Source organism: Tigriopus californicus, chromosome 10 (genome assembly GCF_007210705.1).
Source record: "Tigriopus californicus strain San Diego chromosome 10, Tcal_SD_v2.1, whole genome shotgun sequence".
NCBI lineage: Eukaryota > Metazoa > Arthropoda > Copepoda > Harpacticoida > Harpacticidae > Tigriopus > Tigriopus californicus.
In genome coordinates this window covers 3,884,219-3,902,054 of record NC_081449.1, presented here as the reverse complement: position 1 = coordinate 3,902,054, position 17,836 = coordinate 3,884,219, and the positions used below count along the sequence as shown (strand labels likewise).

At 40.4% G+C, this 17,836-nt stretch overlaps 3 protein-coding genes across 6 annotated transcripts in view; 2 read left to right on the top strand and 1 right to left on the bottom strand.

The window, feature by feature from the left end:
* LOC131887671 (band 7 protein AGAP004871-like) overlaps positions 1 to 17,836 on the bottom strand; it is a 64,552-nt gene that overhangs the window by 27,538 nt on the left and 19,178 nt on the right. Inside the window, exons 1-2 of one of the 4 annotated variants that reach the window (XM_059236317.1) lie at positions 15,371 to 15,614; positions 15,142 to 15,285 (exon numbers count right to left, since the gene is read on the bottom strand). The exons of 1 other annotated variant lie outside the window; for it this stretch is intronic. Coding sequence is in view for 1 of the 3 variants with exons in the window: in XM_059236314.1 (XP_059092297.1) it covers positions 12 to 34 (23 nt within the window). In the remaining 2 variants the exon portion in view is untranslated. Of the gene's footprint in view, positions 1 to 11; positions 179 to 15,141; positions 15,286 to 15,370; positions 15,615 to 17,836 lie in introns of those variants that run through there. 2 more of the 4 variants (XM_059236316.1, XM_059236314.1) reach the window with 2 other exon arrangements.
* Positions 45 to 2,848, top strand: LOC131887675 (ankyrin repeat and protein kinase domain-containing protein 1-like). Its single transcript, XM_059236323.1, has 4 exons — positions 45 to 291; positions 359 to 494; positions 2,395 to 2,583; positions 2,663 to 2,848. Exons 1-4 carry the CDS (start codon positions 45 to 47, stop codon positions 2,793 to 2,795), a joined length of 705 nt encoding a protein of 234 aa, XP_059092306.1. The 3' UTR covers positions 2,796 to 2,848.
* LOC131887670 (histone-lysine N-methyltransferase SMYD3-like) lies at positions 4,420 to 13,624 on the top strand. Its single transcript, XM_059236312.1, has 7 exons — positions 4,420 to 4,908; positions 6,003 to 6,171; positions 7,075 to 7,237; positions 9,449 to 9,726; positions 10,033 to 10,467; positions 10,593 to 10,832; positions 11,765 to 13,624. The coding sequence occupies exons 1-7, from the start codon at positions 4,754 to 4,756 to the stop codon at positions 11,960 to 11,962; spliced, it is 1,638 nt and encodes a 545-aa protein (XP_059092295.1). The 5' UTR covers positions 4,420 to 4,753; the 3' UTR covers positions 11,963 to 13,624.

Below are 17,836 nucleotides of genomic sequence, written 5' to 3'. Positions count from 1 at the left end.
ATTTTTGGTACGGTGCCAAGTCCAAGAGCCACATAAGGACTACAATGTCTGAAAGTGTGTTTGATCTCGCTTGCGACAACAATTTGGTGGAAGTGGTCAATCGGATTAATGGTTGTTCAAACTGCGATGAAATCGTTCGCTTGGTGAATCAGAGCCTAGATAAAGTATGTGGTTGGACCCCTCTGCACGGTGCAGCACAAGGTGGTCATCCGGAAATGGTCAAACTCCTCCTTTCAAACGGGGCCAAGGTTGATGCTCTGACCGACACGGATTACACGCCATTACACCTTGGTGGGCTTAGGTGGAAGTATTTGACAGCTGATGCGATTCTTATCTCGACCATTTTGTACTTATATAGCTGCTTCAGGAGGACATGAGCCAATTGTGGACATCCTTTTGCAAAACCAAGCTGATCCCAATATTTCCACCACAGCGGGGTTAAATGGCACGGCCTTGCATTATGCAGCTGGGAAAGGACACGAGGCCATAGTTAGGTAAAAAGGTAGAATATTGAAAGAATATATAATGCAGTTATAAAGTATAGCCGATGAATTGAATATTCCTAACCACTACAATACCGCAATAACTGGATTTAGGAATCAAATGTAAACTCTATATAGAGCCAATCCCAGCTCGATCAGACGTTATATGTTTAGCAGCTTTCGAATCCATTTAATGAATGAGTAGTCGGACGATTTCACTTGCTCCATAAAGATACGGCTTTTGAATAATGCCTGCTTGTAAGGATTGGGAGTTTTTCTTGACCAAGTTTAGTGATTTTTTATGCATGGTTGTTGCATCTGTTGTTCATATTTACTACGTTACTCTGCTCGCTGAGTCAGCTACAGTCAAAAGCTACAGAGCCAGTAATCAAAAGACTATTTTCAATTGACGTGACTTGTTGCTTTGTTTATTGAATTCTCTAACGGAAAAAGTTAGATTTCCTAATACATAATAAACACAAATTCCAGTATGTTTCCCTTTTGCCAGAATTAAGTTGACTTTGAAAGAAATAAATACTCTGTGCAAAATGTGAAATTGTCAAGCTTGATGTCAAAAATCTGGAGCCAATTTAACGATTGAGTCATGAAACTGGCTGGGTAGTATTAGCAGCAGCGGAATTACAGGCAATGAAATTACAGTAATTAGTTCCCTTTTTCGAAAAAGGAACCGGAATCCCATTACAATTCAAAATGGTGTGATTGTAACGACGCAAAAAGCCCAAAAATTGCTCATTCCTTTTTTCACACTCAAGAATGGCATGTAATTTTTCAATTCTCCCTTTTCAAATGAGGAAACTCGAAACTTTTTGCCAATTTTAACAAAAATTTCCACATTTTAATATTTTTTTATATATTTAAAAGAAAGAAGCTCAGGGCTGAAAATTGTGCTGGCCTCTAACAACAATGAATGTGCTTATGGTTTCAAATCTTGTTATATTTGAACTGTTTCATTGTTTATATTTTCTCATTCAAATTCCGATGAACTAAAAGACCAGATTCAGAGCGAAATTTTTCTTTCATTTCAACGTATTGCATCAAATCTCTCAACTCTCCCCGTATTAATCCATGACTTTAGGCACCGGGTTCTAAAAAGAAAGTTTCATTAACTCGAGAATTTCTAGTACTGTTTTCCCAGCATGGCTTTTTGCGTCATGGTTGCAAATGTTCAACAATCAGGAAAAGATCTCAGTTTTAGACGTCTAAATGACGCCTAAATCAGCTACCAGAGGTCTTGGAGAATGAGGGCAATATCCCCTGAGAGGAAATTCTTTTGCCTATTTCATTGTTAAAAAGCCATTTTTTGTACCCCAAATAGCTTTTTTGCAAATTTAGCAAATTACAGCCATGTGTCATGAGTTGATAGGAAAAGTCTTAACTTTGAAGATTCGATGAAAGGAATAGGAAAAAAGAAAAGGGCAAAAACTTGTACAACATTGCACAAAATGGTTAAAAAAAATTGACCCATCAATTGAATTATGAGACGATCTTCAAAATGGCAATGTTTTTCAGATTGCGGGGCAAAAATGTAATAAACGGTCAACATTATAGAAAAAAAGCCTGTTGTACGTTTATTCTTAAGGTTCAACAACCAAAAGGCTTTTTCTGCGTCAAAGACTTATGTTTATGTCTGTCACTAATACCGCATATTATAGAGTTTAATGTTGGAGGGAAAGTTTTCTTCCGAGACAAATGGACTACTGACATATTGATTTAGTCCATGTACAAGGAAAGCGTAAGCCCTGAAGTACGAGTACATGTGACCTGCTGAAAAAGTAGTGCGTCTTCTAATGGAAACGGGCGGTTCAAAGATTCATATCTCAGTAAGCGTTTTCCTTGAATTCAATCCTCAAGATCTCGTAGCCATTCCAATAGTTCTTTCTCTCTCTTCCAGCAAGCTGATTTCCCACTCGGGATGTAATATAAATCAATTGAGCGACGATTGTTGCACCCCGCTGTATTATGCTGTTTTGGGGAATCACGCCAATATCGTGGCCGATCTGATCCATGCTAAGGCCACTGTCAACGACTCAGATTGCGAAGGCACCACACCTCTCCATGGGGCGGCTCAATTTGGCCTTCTGTAAGACCTTCGCTACTCTTGAATGTGTGCGCTATCACAAGATATCAAGTTCCCATGTACATGTTTGTTCTATTCTTAGACCGATTGTGAAGATGCTGATCGAGGCTGGGGCCGACAAAGCAGCCAAAGATCGTTTCAATCGAACCCCTGAGGATTTGGCCAAAGAGATGGCGCAAAAACGGACCTTGGAATATTTTCGAAGCCTTCATTAGTTACTGTTCAAACCCTTGCGAGGGGAATAAAAATGTCTATTTTCCATAAATGCAAGCTCATTTTGTCATGGGCAAGAGTCAACGTGTCAACTAGGCGGATCATTTATCTTGAAGGCCATACAAAGATCATTAGAATGGGGAGTGTTTTATGTCGCTTCAAGTCCAACGTGCAAGCATTTCCGATGTTGGACCAAATTTTGACCTTTTTACCCGGCTGAATATATCGACACCAAATCAATGACGCGGAAAAGCAACAAATTGCTCATGAGTGATTTTGAAGGGGACAGCCCATACTTTGTTCCCAATTGTGATTACCCGTGTCATTCTTTTTGAAATTGCAGTACATTCGATGGGTTGGCCTGCCAAAAACTTGAAGTAGAAGATTAGCGAAGGATTTAGGGACAAAAAGCTAAATTCTCCCCTGATGTTTGGTCAATGAACTAGTAGCTTACTCTTAACTTATGTAGATTAATTCGATTTCTTTTTTTTTGCGTTTCTTTTGCAATGCTTGGTTTGTCAACGCAATTTCTATTTGTTTTTAACTGAACTTAGCATTCTTGTTATTCAAATTACAATAAGGAACGTTAACATAGACTCCAAAATCAATTTCTTATGCAATGGCAAGGGATAACCAATATTGGTTCAGACATAGTCGTCAAATAAATCCATTTCGTGCTTGTAAACCGTATTCTAAACGTTCCATCACTAGATAACGCCCTGAGGGGAAGAGACGTTGTCAAAAGTAGAGCATAAATAACTATGATTTTGATTTCACACCGACAATTTGCTTTTTTTGTGTAAATTTGATGACCTCATTTGATTTCGAGTCAACTAGAGCCTGGTTATGATCTAATGGACTTCTGGAGTCTCATATCTAGTCACTCTACTTGGTTATTTCAGGAGACAAAAAAATTGAGCCAAGATATTGAAAAATAGCTGTTTGGGAATTAGGTAGGTTAGTATTTATAAATAGTATAGGCAAAGGCAACAAGGCCACTTATAATTGACACATACTTAGAAGTTAATTGCTTATTGTAAGATGGAGGGGTGATCCAGTTAATAGCTCTCTAACAATTTCAATAGTTGCTAGTATAGTGTCATAATATAGTTTATATTATATAGTTGTCATAAAGGAAATTTTGGTGTGAGACGGCCATTGTATTTTCGAATACCAAAGGATATTTGGGTAACGTATACAAAATGATACTTTGCTTACGTAATAAGAGTACAATTGATAATGGTGGTTAGCCTTTTATTAAAATGCTGTAGACGCACTTAGCTAAGTCTAATCTAATAGTACGTGCAATTTTTGAAGCAGATATTACGCTATTGAAAACAATCGACAGGTCTTTTTCTCCTCAAAATACAAATGACTGCCTCGTTTTGTAAGGCTAAGAAAGTAAAAAAAGGTCAATGCCTAATCAATTGAAGAGATGGGTTTCTTCGCCAACAGAACACTTAACAGTTCAAGGGAATGAGAGATACCTCGTGTCAAAACGGAACAGGAATTGTAGAGGGAAACAGACCTGACCCATTTCGGTCAAGAATATTTCAACGCCCACCAAATCAATGTTTATAGATTGCAAAGGCCAATGTCATTATGCATTATCTCTCTAATCCTCCCACTGTGACCAGTCTTCGCTGCCCGATGAAAAATTCTCTAAGAACCGTGGAACTTTCACTTTGACCTGTAGAAAAGCATTCGCTCAGACTCATCTTTCCTCAAGAACAAGTCAAAGTGAAAGCAAACCTTCCAAGCACGACGTCTCTGTGTCGCGTTTTGTATACAGGCCCATATATCAAGTCCGTGGAATTTGGCACACACACAAACATTCCAATGTACCACTTGAAACCAATTCCAAACTATAATTGGCTTTACACAAGTTTGTGCGAAAAAATACACCTTGGGTGGATGCCAAAGGCAAGCAGCTCCAAATGGGACTGAGGTGTGAGCATCTATGGTGAGATGTGCTGTTCCAACAAAATTATGTTCCGAGCAAAATTCTTTCGCCACTCAGGAGACAAGTAGTCCGAACAACAAGGTGCAAACTTTCCAGCTCCGTTGGCCTTTGTTTGGCTGGACCTTGTACTTCGATTTACCCGACGCAGAAAGGTAAGACGCTGAACTTGGTTACTTTTTGGATTTAGTCTTTACCTCGCAAGAAATTTGACCCTCGGGCTTGGGTCCTTTTATCTAGTCCTTTACGGCAAAATAACCATTAGTTTGACTCTCCAGTGAAGGCTTTGAAAAGCCGAGGCCTTTTGGGTTTGAGAAATGGATATTGTTGGTTGGGTAAGCGCCCCTGTTTAAGGTCAGGAGCTAAACGTGAAAGAACAGGCCTGAATGCTTAAGTCAAAGACCGGAAACCTTGAGTAAGCTAAGCCATTTTTCCACAAGTCGTGGATTTTCCTTGAAGTTAACGCTATCAATTGAAGACGAAGTGAGGTTTTTTTCAATATTCTTTTCAAATTTTGTTAATCATTTTCGTTTTGACAAACAAAGGAGCCTGATAATGGTTGAGAAGTCGTACCTATACGTCGAGGCTGAAATATATATGGATTAAAAGCGAAAATATACTCTGTTTTGTAGATCTCTTTCAAATAGGCAATCATTGTGAGCCAAAACTTGCATTGCCTTGTCAAGTGGCCACGAATTCGTTGGTAAAAGGCAATGATTGGTCCAGTTAATGCTTAATCAGCTCGCCCTTGATTAAAAAGTGGTTGTGTCTTTTCTGAGACATATCGTATTGCTAATCCCCTACATCTTATTTCCCGTCAAGTAAGCCTCGTAATTTGGAATATGGTTCATTTGAATCAATGTGCATGTAATTGTAGCTTGTGGGAGTCGGTTGTCTTTTCTTCAAACCTCAAAGGTACGCCAAAGCCAAAGGTCGTATTTCTCTTTTTCATTGTTCTTCCAAAACCTTCCTTTGCGGATCGTCCTTAAATCATTCTAAGAGCAACTTGTCCTAATAAACGACAGCTTTTACCTCATAGAAAATTATGCACCATCATTATTAATAACCCAAAATTAGAATGAAAAAATGGTGTGTGCGCTTCAGCAAAAATGTGTCTCTCATCTCTTTGAGCGGAACAAGGAACATGGTTCGTTCGCGCAACCTCTGTGTCATTGGGAGGTCATTTGTTCATAATGTCACTCTAGTTGCTACGTAAACGAGTTTATAACTGATTTTATCGTTCTTCTAGTGAACTGACTATCCCTAGTTCCGTCCAAATGGCCCCATCCGAGGCAGAGCAAGAGGAAGTGAGTCAAACAGAAAAAAGAACCGGATCAAGAAGGACATTTTTGGCCGGAGATGTGATCCTCATTTCGCAACCTTTCGTGGGTGTGCTCGACAGAAAATGGAAGTTCCAGGTTAGTCTTAGCTTTTTTCAGTTTCCCCCATTCAAAGGAAGAAACCCATTTCCTCCATCTACTGTAGATCTAACTCCGCCAATTCACAACGAACCAATGTCCGGTTTTTGGTGGCCTTGAATGCCATATAGAATTGAGAATGTCAAAGACAACCGTGGCATGAAGGAGCTTTTAGAGTAAGGCATAGAATTGCGCCGATTTCAGGTCATGACACTATTCTTCTCCTTCTTGAGGTTTCAATTTAATTTATTGAATTTTGAATGGAACATCTCGTGTTCCAGTGGCTGCTCAGATGAGGTAGGGAAGAGGCAAATTCCCCTTCCATTCGAAGAAAGGAAAGACAGTTCCAGCGCTACTCTTCCACGTTCCAAAAAGAGCTTAAGCATACGAGGGAGTCTTATTGGAGCATTGGAGCATAATCCCCGAAACCGATGATTTTGTAGCAGATGGTTCTTGAAAATTGTCTGTCGAATTATGACTTTATTTCATATATTTGAAACCGGCAGAGAAAGCTCGGTTCACAAAGTGAAGATCTCAAAACTCAAAGGAGAAAAAAACAACAAAGTTTTGAGACGGATTCTGTAGCATGTTTCTTTTCAATGCATGCCGTCACGGTTGAAATCTTTAGATATATTGCCATTTCATTTAGAAACCCAAAAAGAAACCCGAACCCCCCGGCTCACTAAGTACAAATCATGCATATTTTCTCGAGAATCGTCTCCTCCTAAGTAAATGTGCGATGAGGGCTGAGGAGTTCCTAGTTGAAAAAGACGAGAGCAATGAAATATCTCTAATTAGGTCGTAAGGATTTGGCAACGAGCTCGCACTAAATTGTCTCTCTCCCCTCTCGTTTTCTAATTTATGATTGCCCATTTTATCGTGTGTTCTTGTTCTTGGTTCAAGCGCTGTGATTTCTGTTTCGACCCGTTTCCATCCCGCTCGGACCCGCTCTTGCCCCGGCCATTAACCTGTCCACAATGTTCGGCTTGCCTTTACTGCAATGGCAAATGTCGGGATCGGGCCTTGCCAAACCACATTCAAGAGTGCAAATATCTGAGACAAAAGGAAAGAAAGGACCCAAGGAAAAGGAAGAGAAGTAGAAGGGAAGAGCCCTTCGGTTAATGATACCACTCAAAGCAGTCTTAGTCTATATTGCAACCATCTAGTGCTCTAGTTGGTTACCTGAGTTCGGATTGTTTTTATTTGTTTGAAAATTATTCTTGTTGCTGGGCTGACAGCTATAACGGGTAATAACAATTGCCGCATTTGCCCCTCTTGCTCAACTTACTGAAGTTTGGCCTTTCATTTGAACGAATCAATCAAAATATGTATAAAATAAAAGGTCAAACCCTATCTAAGAACAAGATGAGGAGTTGCGTCATGAGCAAATATTTTGCTCACTTATCCTTTCAACCATTTAACTTTAAAAAATTGGAAAATGCACAATTTCTTTGGCTCAAAAATTTGTTTAGTAGGAAATGGGAAGCAGATAAGCCATGAGAATACCAGATATTGTGGTCAACATAATTTCATGCAGCTTTGATTTGTCTCCAAAACCGTTCTTGAGGACACTTTTGAATCCAAATTCACTCCCACAGATGGAGAGCAAATCTGATGCTTGCAATGAAACCCCTGAGCCCAATTGTAAATGGACAATATCATGTCTGTTTGGGAATGCCAAATTCTAGAACCCAAGCATCCCAAATAGAATAACAAATACCTGTAAGTTTAGGCACACATTTAAAAACTCATAAGCTTCTGGAGAAGTGGATTGTGAAAGGAAGGGAAAATTTTGACTCTCCTGATCCATTCACTTCATTTCAAATTAGCACTTCAAAGGATCATAAGATCTTGTCAAATAGATGAACTTGGCCAAATTTGGGCCCAAAGTCATGTTTAGGTTACTCATGAAGCATGGTCAAAGTTATGTAGTAATTGCCACATAAGATTTGAATTTTTGGCCTGCTCGTGGTAAGCAACATGAGCTTTTGGCAACATAACTTTGAAACTCACCACTTTGCCAGTGAATGAGAAAAAAGAACTTGCCTTTATTTACGGAGATTTAAGTTTTCTATTGCATCACTATATTTCAAAAAGTTACATGCTGGCCATTTTGGCGGGTATCCTCTAACGGTCCATATTTCTAGTAATTAAATTCAAATAAGTCAAGCTGATATTTGTCATATTTGCAAAAGGGACATCATAGGAATCCTAACATAAAAGGTTGATTTCTCTTATAAATAGAAATACCTTACAAAACAGTGTATTGAACTTATATTTCAAGAATCAACTTCCATTCCTATTATGGCTTGATTCCAAATTTGAAATGAGGTACAAATAACTTTGATTTGCCTGGAAACGATTGGAGCAAGTCTCAAACATATTTTTGAGCTCTTGCCCATCTAAAGGAGAGGATTTATTGTTTTTGGTTATACCGTACTCTTTATTTCTTATTGAACCATGTTTTGAGTGTGCCTAAAACTTGCATCAGTATGTTTGACTAGCAATGCAACTCTTTCAAACCGCCAATTCGAACAAACTCGAGTACCAACAAAGACCTTCAAGTTTTCGCCAACAAGAGGAGGATGAGTAGATACTGACTATCAATGATTGGCAGCTTATATTGGGTTAGGATAATTCCTAGTGATCCCTCAGGCAGTAGATCTTGAGCACATTGAAGAATTTCCCAGACCAAACCCCGATGCAAGTAGCTTTAGAGGGCTCCTGTATAAAGCAAAACAACCCTTTTCCATTTATTGCGCGCACAAAAGTAAAAAGTGAAAAGGTTTTTAACAACTTACCTCCTTCACTTAGCTTGTCACCCAACAAAGACCGAACGAGTAATCGCCTTTCATGAACTTCAAGACTTGTGATTGAAGACAGACACAATGGCTGTAGGAGCTCATGGTTTATCTACCATTATCAATACTTTTTGTTGAGACAGCGAGAGTTCTAGCCGAGTTACGAAATTAGTAGCTCTGACGCGCTTTTTGGAGAGATTGATGAAGAGAACAGAGAGAAAAAAGAGCGTTTGAAGGTCTCTTTTCGCTCGTCCGTTCCATTGCTTGCCATCCTTTTTTGTTCCAATCCTTTGTTCCCTCATTCCTCGTTCCTTTTTTTGCCTTGTATTGATGGTCTCGGATCGGTTTTTGCCACTCGCCACATCAGATTGAGTAACAAATTGTGAAGGAGACGAGAAAAGAGGCTTTGGTTCCTTAAAAACCAACCCAAGGTCCAAGTGAAATCCTGACACCTGGGTCCTTTCTGGGGGTATAGGGCAAATCAATCATCTCAGATACAGGGAGGTTCATGATGAAGCTCATCCTGAAATTGCACACGCCATCCCCGAATACCCTGTCGGATCCTAATAATAACCTGGCCAACCGCACGATCTCAGCTCAACGGGACTTTGGTCAACTGCTTGACCACTACGATGAAATCCAAAAAGACCAAGAGCGAATGGAACTCATCGATAAGATCTACCAAGAGCTCTTGAAATATGAACTCAAGGAGCTACCAACAGACTTTGATGAGTTTGGACGCGTTTGTGGCAAGGTGAGATGGATAGAACTTGAATGATGTGCCAAGACATCTTCTGAGAGCTATTGTATTTCTTGATAATATTAGACACAATATATTTGATTGTAGATCCAAGTTTTTTTTAAATATTTTTAGAAAAATTAAATACCTTGAAAATGAGATTTCAAAAATTAGGATTTTTTTGCGCCTATTTTCTTTTGGAGAAAAAAAATTGCTATACTCTAGCCTCGATCCAATGTTAATATTCATGAAATGCCTTCAACACACTTGCGTTAAAGTCAATTTTCAACCATTTCTGATTTCTGTCGATGATTGGACTAGGTCTTGATCAACAGTTTCAACTACACCCTGACTGGTGGACAACGAATTGGAACCGCATTGTATTTGGAAGCCTCGGCCTTGAACCACTCGTGCACTCCCAATGCCGGATTCTCGTTCCAAAACGGGAACGTTGTGATCCGTGCTCTCGAAACGATCGAATCCGATGACCAAACACCCCTTGAGGACCAAATTACAATTAGTTACATTGATCTTTTGGACTGCACCAAGTCTCGACAGGCCAATCTCATGGAACGGTATTACTTCCAATGTGAGTGTCATCGTTGCCAAAACCCAGAATTGGAACTCTCCATGTACAGTATTCGATGTCAGAGCTTGAACTGCTCAGGTCGACCCGTTTACGTTGGGGTAGGTCGCCGTTTGGAGGACTTGGACGTGAGGCCTTGCCAAGAATGTGGGAACAAGCCCAACGCAAAGGTAGGAAAAGAACCCCCCCCCTTCTTCTGGTCGTCATTTCGGCTCTAATTGCACTTTCCATTCCATTCGTACGAGGCCTTGCAGCTTGGTAATCCCTTTTTGATGCGCTCCTCTTCTCACTTCAGATTCTAGAGCAGTACTTGAAAATTTGCTGCGCAGTCCAGGATATGTCGGGCGAGTCGTTCTCACCGAGTAGTAAATCCTCGGATGAGTGCATGTCGCTTATGACGGGCCTTTTCCACCCTGACCATTATCTCTACATGAGAATGGCTAGGGCTTCTTTTGACGAGCATTTCAACCGTGAGGAATACGAATTAGCCAGGGAATATGGATTGCTTTGCTTGAGCTCCTACCGGAAATACAAAGTAAGTAGAGCAAGAAAGGGGGTCCTTGAGATGTCTCAAGATGCAGGGAGGCGAGGAGCTTAAGCAAACTCATTTTCATGATATCTGCAAGAACTGAAGATGACGTGTTATGGTCCTTCTTGTTCTTCTAAGTATTAATGTAAACATTAAATTCAGTCCACTGGCCGTTTAAAAGCCATATGTGACGGAATGTGATTGAATAAAGTTTGAGTTTAAAGCAACTTCAATTTGGAACCCTATGCCAGAAGAGGCAAGGAGAGAACCAGACCCAATCTTGTTCAAGAAAGAAATGAAATGCTTTGTAAAAACTCTGCCAAACTAATTCTAACGACAAATTTTGCAATTAAAAGTGTACTAACACTTAAGAAATATATATATACATACAATAATAAGAATATAATAAATCTTTTACAAAAATTACGTTTGTTACCTATGGATTAGGAAATTTAAGGGAGTTATTTTTTCCTTTCAATGCCCCTCTTCTTTTTACACATGATGATGAATAGGAAAAACGAAAATATTGTAACCAGCGATTTAATTCGGAATGTTAATTGCTTGGCAAGCCTAATTGTAATTAGGGTATCAAGTTCTTTAAAACTGTCTTTTTACGATTCTAACCTCTGATTTTACTCAAAGCCTTTGAAATAAAAAAGTTCAGGGCACTGTCTAACTCTGTGCTCCTCGAAATGATAACATTATGATGCTCCCTTAAAGCAAACTTTGTAAAAGCGAACAATGTTCAATACCAATTGTTGGCAACACAGTAGAAGCGTTTTGCTTCATTAACAAATGAAGTCCATTTTTCGCGATCCCTGCTTTATTTATATGACTATGGTATACGAGAGTTGTCGGTCAAAAACGCAAAAAAAAACTTGATCTATGTACGTAGTGTATCAACCCAGTGTCAGGCAAGAATTTTTGTTCCATTTCAGCACCACGTGTGGCCTAGTTTAGCCCAACTTCTGTTCAAATTGGGCAGTCTCGAATTCTTGCACACGCCCAGCCTGCCGAAGAAAGTGGCGCACACGCATCTGGGCGAGGCCTTGGACATCCTGATCGTCACCCATGGGCAAGATCATGAGGTCTACCAGCAAGCTAAAGCACTCTGGCAACAATCCAAGCTAATCTAGATCGATCTGTCTTGAACATTCATTAATCGATTGAGATTAGATGCTCTTGTCTGAGGAATGTCTCTTTGTTTGATGTTAGGACTCGAGCGTATTATGCAACTTCACGAGAAGAAGCCAGTTTACTCGTTCAAACAAAGGCTATGTGGAAGTTTGTCCTTTTAAAACTCTTGCTTCTGAGTGCCAAACTTTTGAACAGGCTGTTGAACCGTTTGTTTGACTACTCACTTTTCAGTGGTTCCCGTCTGGAACGGGAAAATGCATCGGACTATAAAAGCTGTGTACATCGGTGTCGGATCCGATTTCGAGCCAAACTCGGAGAACTCGGACCGGCTTTTATGGACAACTTTCTGCTCACTCATGAGAGTTATGACCATCCAGATGTGTTATTTCGAGATAATGTCACCCTGTTGACGGTCACCGGATACCACGCCCTCTTTGTTCAAGGTCCCGAAGGTTTCAATTTCTTTGGCTCCAAAGAAAGCCCCTTTTCATTCATAACGCACTTTGAGTTCGCGCAACACTTACTTATTGTTTCTTTTGAGCAATTTCTCGAGATCAGTCGGCGAGATGTTCCAAAGCCATCCGCCAATTTGGTCTTCATTTCCATGACCGGAAGGTGTGGATCCACTCTCCTGACCCAAATGTTTGAAGAGCTGCCCTACACTTTGACATTATCAGAGCCGGACTTTCTCACGACCATGATTCCGTTCCAAGGCCATCCTCACTCTTCGGAGGCCTTGGTTCAGAATATGGATCAAGCACTGAAAGGTGCGATCCATTTGATGTGCAAGGACTTAAAGTCCAGACGAGTGGACAATATCGTAATCAAACTTCGACCTGTGACCGTGGCCATCACCCACCAGATCACCCAAGTGTGTCCTCAAGTGAGACACGTGTTCCTCTATCGTTCCCCAATAAGAACAGTGGCTTCATATGTGACAATGGTCCAAAGTTTCTCCCCACTCCTGTACCAGAAGCTCTTTTGGCCTCGAGGCTTCTCTAAAATGTACTTCTGCCTCGTGCCCGAGGGTAGTGATAAGCAAAACATGTTGGCTGATATGCACCAGAAATCTCTGACTCATTACGACCACGTTCGATGTTGGACCGAGCTCGTTTTGGCACACATCTTGCCTTGCAAAGAGTATCGGGCCAAAGGCTGGGTGGATATCTATCCCATCACCTATGAGAATCTCACCCAAGAACCCCATGAGACCATGGAGAAGCTCCTCACTCATTGCCACATCGATCCCATTCAAGCCAGCCATTGTGCCAGAGCCTTGGAAAAAGACTCGCAAAGAGGAACCTCCATCAGTCAGAGCACCTTGGCCAAATCAAGGAAGGTCCATTTTTCTCCGGCTGAACTTGAAATGATGGAAGGGCTTATGGCTGCATTCGACTTCCCCGAATTGGAGCATTGGGAGGATATCTTTGATTAATCAGAACAATTTGTTCCTGCTGGAGGCTTTGCTGACTCATGGAGCGAAGAAAGTTGGATAGAAGCAACTCTGATGATTGTCGAAGTTTGTGAACTTGGCATTTTTGGCAGCCTTTGGCTTGGTTCAAACTCTTGGGTCATAAATTCTCTTGGTTCATAAAAGCTTCCGTACTACTCTAGTGAAAATAGAACGTACCCCTGCTATTACTTTACTAGAGCAGGTCGCAGAAACCAGTAATTGCCCTATCCTATGGAAACGAAACCAGCTCAGGCTTTGCTATTTACAAAAGTCGGCGGTGACTTTCTTTCGGAAGCAACGACTATGTAAAAAGGGGGTGCAAAAATGCCCAAAATCCTGTTAAACGAGCGAACCCCTAGGAACTTGAGGATCCACTGTAAATGGGGGATCTTTCAGATGCTGTGGGCGTCATTCTACCCCGACGTATTAAATGGAACCCACAGATATATTTGGACATGGAACGAGGTTTGTTGCTCCATTTCTCTCCAAGTTTCTTCTTCTCAGGCTTGCCAGTACTTTGGGGTCCAATCTGTGGAACTCGGTTCCAAATAGACTTGTCAAGGGTGCTTATATACTCCCTAAAGTTCAGCCATAAAACATAAAACTTACACTTTGCGACAAACAACCACTAGGGGAGCAAAAGACAAATCGAGGGGGAAGAAATCGACCCCTTTAACTGAATGTTGTGGACTATGAAGAATAATGGAAAACGACCAAGTGCACGAATATGTCCGAAATTTAAAGTTCGGCTTTTGTTGTGAGTCCCACTCAGTACTGAAGGTCTTCTTTGTTCAGCCAGCATAGGGATTATCATGTGGTCGCTGCAAGGCCATTTCTGTGCTTTCACGGACGCTCTCCTGAATAATCAAGTCCCTTGTCCATGATCTTTCATCATGCCTTTGCCAAGAAAACATATTTCTTCCCAATATTAGGGCTGCCATTTGAAAAAAAATCTTGCATGATTATCAACATGATCAATTTTTGGGTCAAATCTCTCGATGGATTGCTCACCTCCTGGTTCTCGTTCAAGGTTGATTTAACGATCAAAGTTGACCCTGGGCAGCCTTTTGGGAACCCTTAGACATCGGAGATCTGTGCATCATTTCTGAGGTCAATCCAATTGTGGTCCGAGCCAAGCCAGGAAGCACCAAAGACAGAGAAAGCAACTAGATTCATTGTTAATCTACAAGGTTTTAGACCCGAGCTTCGTGAGCTTTGGTCAGATCTCGAAAGACAATGTTCCTTGACCACGGATCTTTTAGGGAACAAACCTCCAGCGTACGCATTCTCATTGAAGGAACGTGCTGCTTAAGGCCCAATCTAGTGCATTTCTTCACGTGTATTTTCATAGGATGCAGTTTGTTTACAGAGATCCAGCAACTAAACCAGTTTGGGCTCTTATGTGCTAGGTAGAGAATGTTCTGAGGTTCCTAGTACTAGAGCATACTTAACTCCTTACGTTATTTCTGGAAGCTCAGTACGCTAAGATGATTTGAACTGCATTAGATTACTCAATGAATGCGTCGGTAAAAAGTAACAATTTTTTTAAAAAGTTTTGCCTCTAAAACTGATCTGACTTGATCTTCCAGGGGGCCAGTTTGAACTAGTTGAAAAGCGACATCTGGCGGAAATGAGGTTTCTTACTTTTTATAGTATAGATATACAAACGAAATGATTGAAAAACCACTTAAATCCAGAGGGAATTTCCCTCAGACCATACTTAACTGTTGTCATGGCTCTTCAGCTTTCAATATTCAACTCACAAGCACCATGCAGAAGTTTCTTGGGCAAACCAAGTTTTGCCTCAAAGTCCGGTCTTGGTCTTGAACAGCGGGAAAATCATAGCAACAAGAACACTCAGAAACATACCTGAAAATGTCAGAAAGGAAGAAAGTTTGTAGCCCAAGTTTTTTCTTGTTGAGGACACATCATGTTGTCCTATAGTTCCTCATACTCAAGCTTATGTGTACGGTATGTGCCAGATTTCATAGACGGCGTTGTGGCCTTGAAAGGGTCGCCAATTCATCATCACAGAAGATTGCACGAAAGCCTCTTGGCAGTTGAAGGGAGGCCAACTCGTAGAAACTTACTTCTGCACCAGATGTTGGTGGTTTCAACTTTAATGGCTTTTTCTCACCACAGGTTTGCCTCTAATTTGTCTCATAGTCCAAATACAACTCAAAACGTGGAGAGACCGCAAATGAGAGACACAATCGACCTTAAGACTATTCCAGACTAAGGGAAAGGGCGATCACAATTTGTCTCAAAATGCATACGTCCCTCCACTAATAGACGTTTTTAACTTGGCGGTTTCAGTTTCAAAAAGTACCGCCATCTACTGTTCGAAGGGGCTGGTTCCTTACAAAGTGACTTGTTTATAAGGCAAAATTTGGCGCAAAATGGACAAACTAGGGATCAGGTTCCCTTCAGTGTGGTCATGGGACGACAATCCTAACATATCTTTTCACTTGTTGCATTATCAGACCAATTGCATTGATGCCTTAAAAAACTCATGGTATCTTTTCATGAATAAATATACAAAGTTAGACATGGGAGTCCTGAGTGCCCGTCTCAATTTTCTCCAAAAAACTTGACGCAAAAAGCGCAAAATTGACGAACAGCCTTAAGATGTGGGCACACTGGTTGCCATTTATGGATTTGGATCCGCGGCCCAAACAGGGCCTGAGTGGCTGAATGAGGTTGAATCGACAGAGTTATTGTCGACATTTTATAATCCAGTGGTTGGTCAGGGTGTCTATCAAGAAAAGAAAACCTAAGAAATGTAGCATTAGCATTCTCGCCTGTGGTAGCAGGGCAAAAGCACTAAGATAAAACGTAACCATGGCACGATTATCGTGACTTCCTATCAATTTGAAGAAATGAATAAATGGCATTGTTATAACTGAAAACTTTGTCCCTTGGACTGGAAAAAATGCATTTTTTTCTTGACATGAATGTAAAATGTATATTTCGTTTTTCATTTGTTCAGCAATGATGATTGCTCGTGGATGATAGAAATTTGTTAAGCCATTTACCGCTTCATTTTGGAGTAAAAGACTGATGCAACTGTCTAACATCTTCGTTTTGTTACAATTTGTATTGTAGGGTTCATTTCACGACCTACGTCTTTTAATGGTTTTTATGATTGAAGCCAGATTATTTTTTGAATTGAAATTTAATGTTCTTGCCTTTAAAAAACTATTTTTGTTCAAGTTTCTTTGAAACATTATTGTCGATCTTACATGAAAGTTCAAAACATTTATTGTAATGAAATAAGACCTTAAAGCCGTTCCATCAAAAAGTTGTGACAAAAATTGAGTTCGTATGCTTCCTTTTTCTTCTAAGGGTAGAAAACTCACAAAGCTGCATTCTAAGTTGTCAATGCCCATCCCTGGTTGTAATTATTTGAAGTCTAGTAAGCTCTCATCGCCTAACTTTTCAAGGAGATGCATAAAAGGCTCTTCTTGCAGATGATAAAGGTTGGAATTTACCCGAGCTCAAAGTGTGTGCATAACTATGAAAGAAGACAGTACAATTGTGCCCTAAGATCTAAATATATCCCATGAGGTTGTCGAACTTTCTGACTCGAGGCTATTTGTGCTTATTGAGAAGGAAAAACAAGCCCATGCACCCTCAAATCATTCACCGGATAAATGAAGAAAAATAGCATAAAATTGTTCTGTACCTTGATATGCTTGCAAGGCGTCCTTATCAATGTGGTCTCAAAATTGCTCTTTATTAACAACTAGACATGGCAACTTGTTATTTGATGCTCACTTCTCACTGGAAAATGCAAAATGTTAGACATTCAACAAAAGCCGAATGTGTTGCATTTTCCGTTGTTGTTTTTTATAGATATTTTCAAAACCGGTAGTTGCTCTTGTGGCAAAAGGGAAGTATTTCCTGGCGTTGGAACTCGGAAGTTGGTCAATGGATTCTGGCATTGCACCAAACGGAAATGAGCGTACAAATAACGCCGTTTGCGCTGATTAGGGCCAGGGCGAGGCATACCGATTTTGGACCTTTTTTTTTCATTCTCACCAATGTTTATTGACCTTGTTCAGCTATTGACAAAGCGTTACACAACCAGCACACAGAAATTATACCTTGAAGTTGACATGGAAACAATTTCCGTGTGTTGTCCTTTTTTGCGCTCCTTTAATGTGCATTTTGTGGCCATTCTCTTTTACTTCGTGAATTTGCATTTTAAGGAACAAATTCCCAGTTTTTTAATCAACTGGTTGGCATGGCAAATAATGAGTCATGCAGGGTTTTTGCTTAAAGAAATGAATAGGGCTTGTCAAGTGACTGCGTTCATGAACAACTGACGTTATTCCATGGAGTAAAATCAAAGACAACAAGCCCAGCCAAACCGCACTATATCTGCATTGAATTTGGACATTTATTTCATTTTACCTGC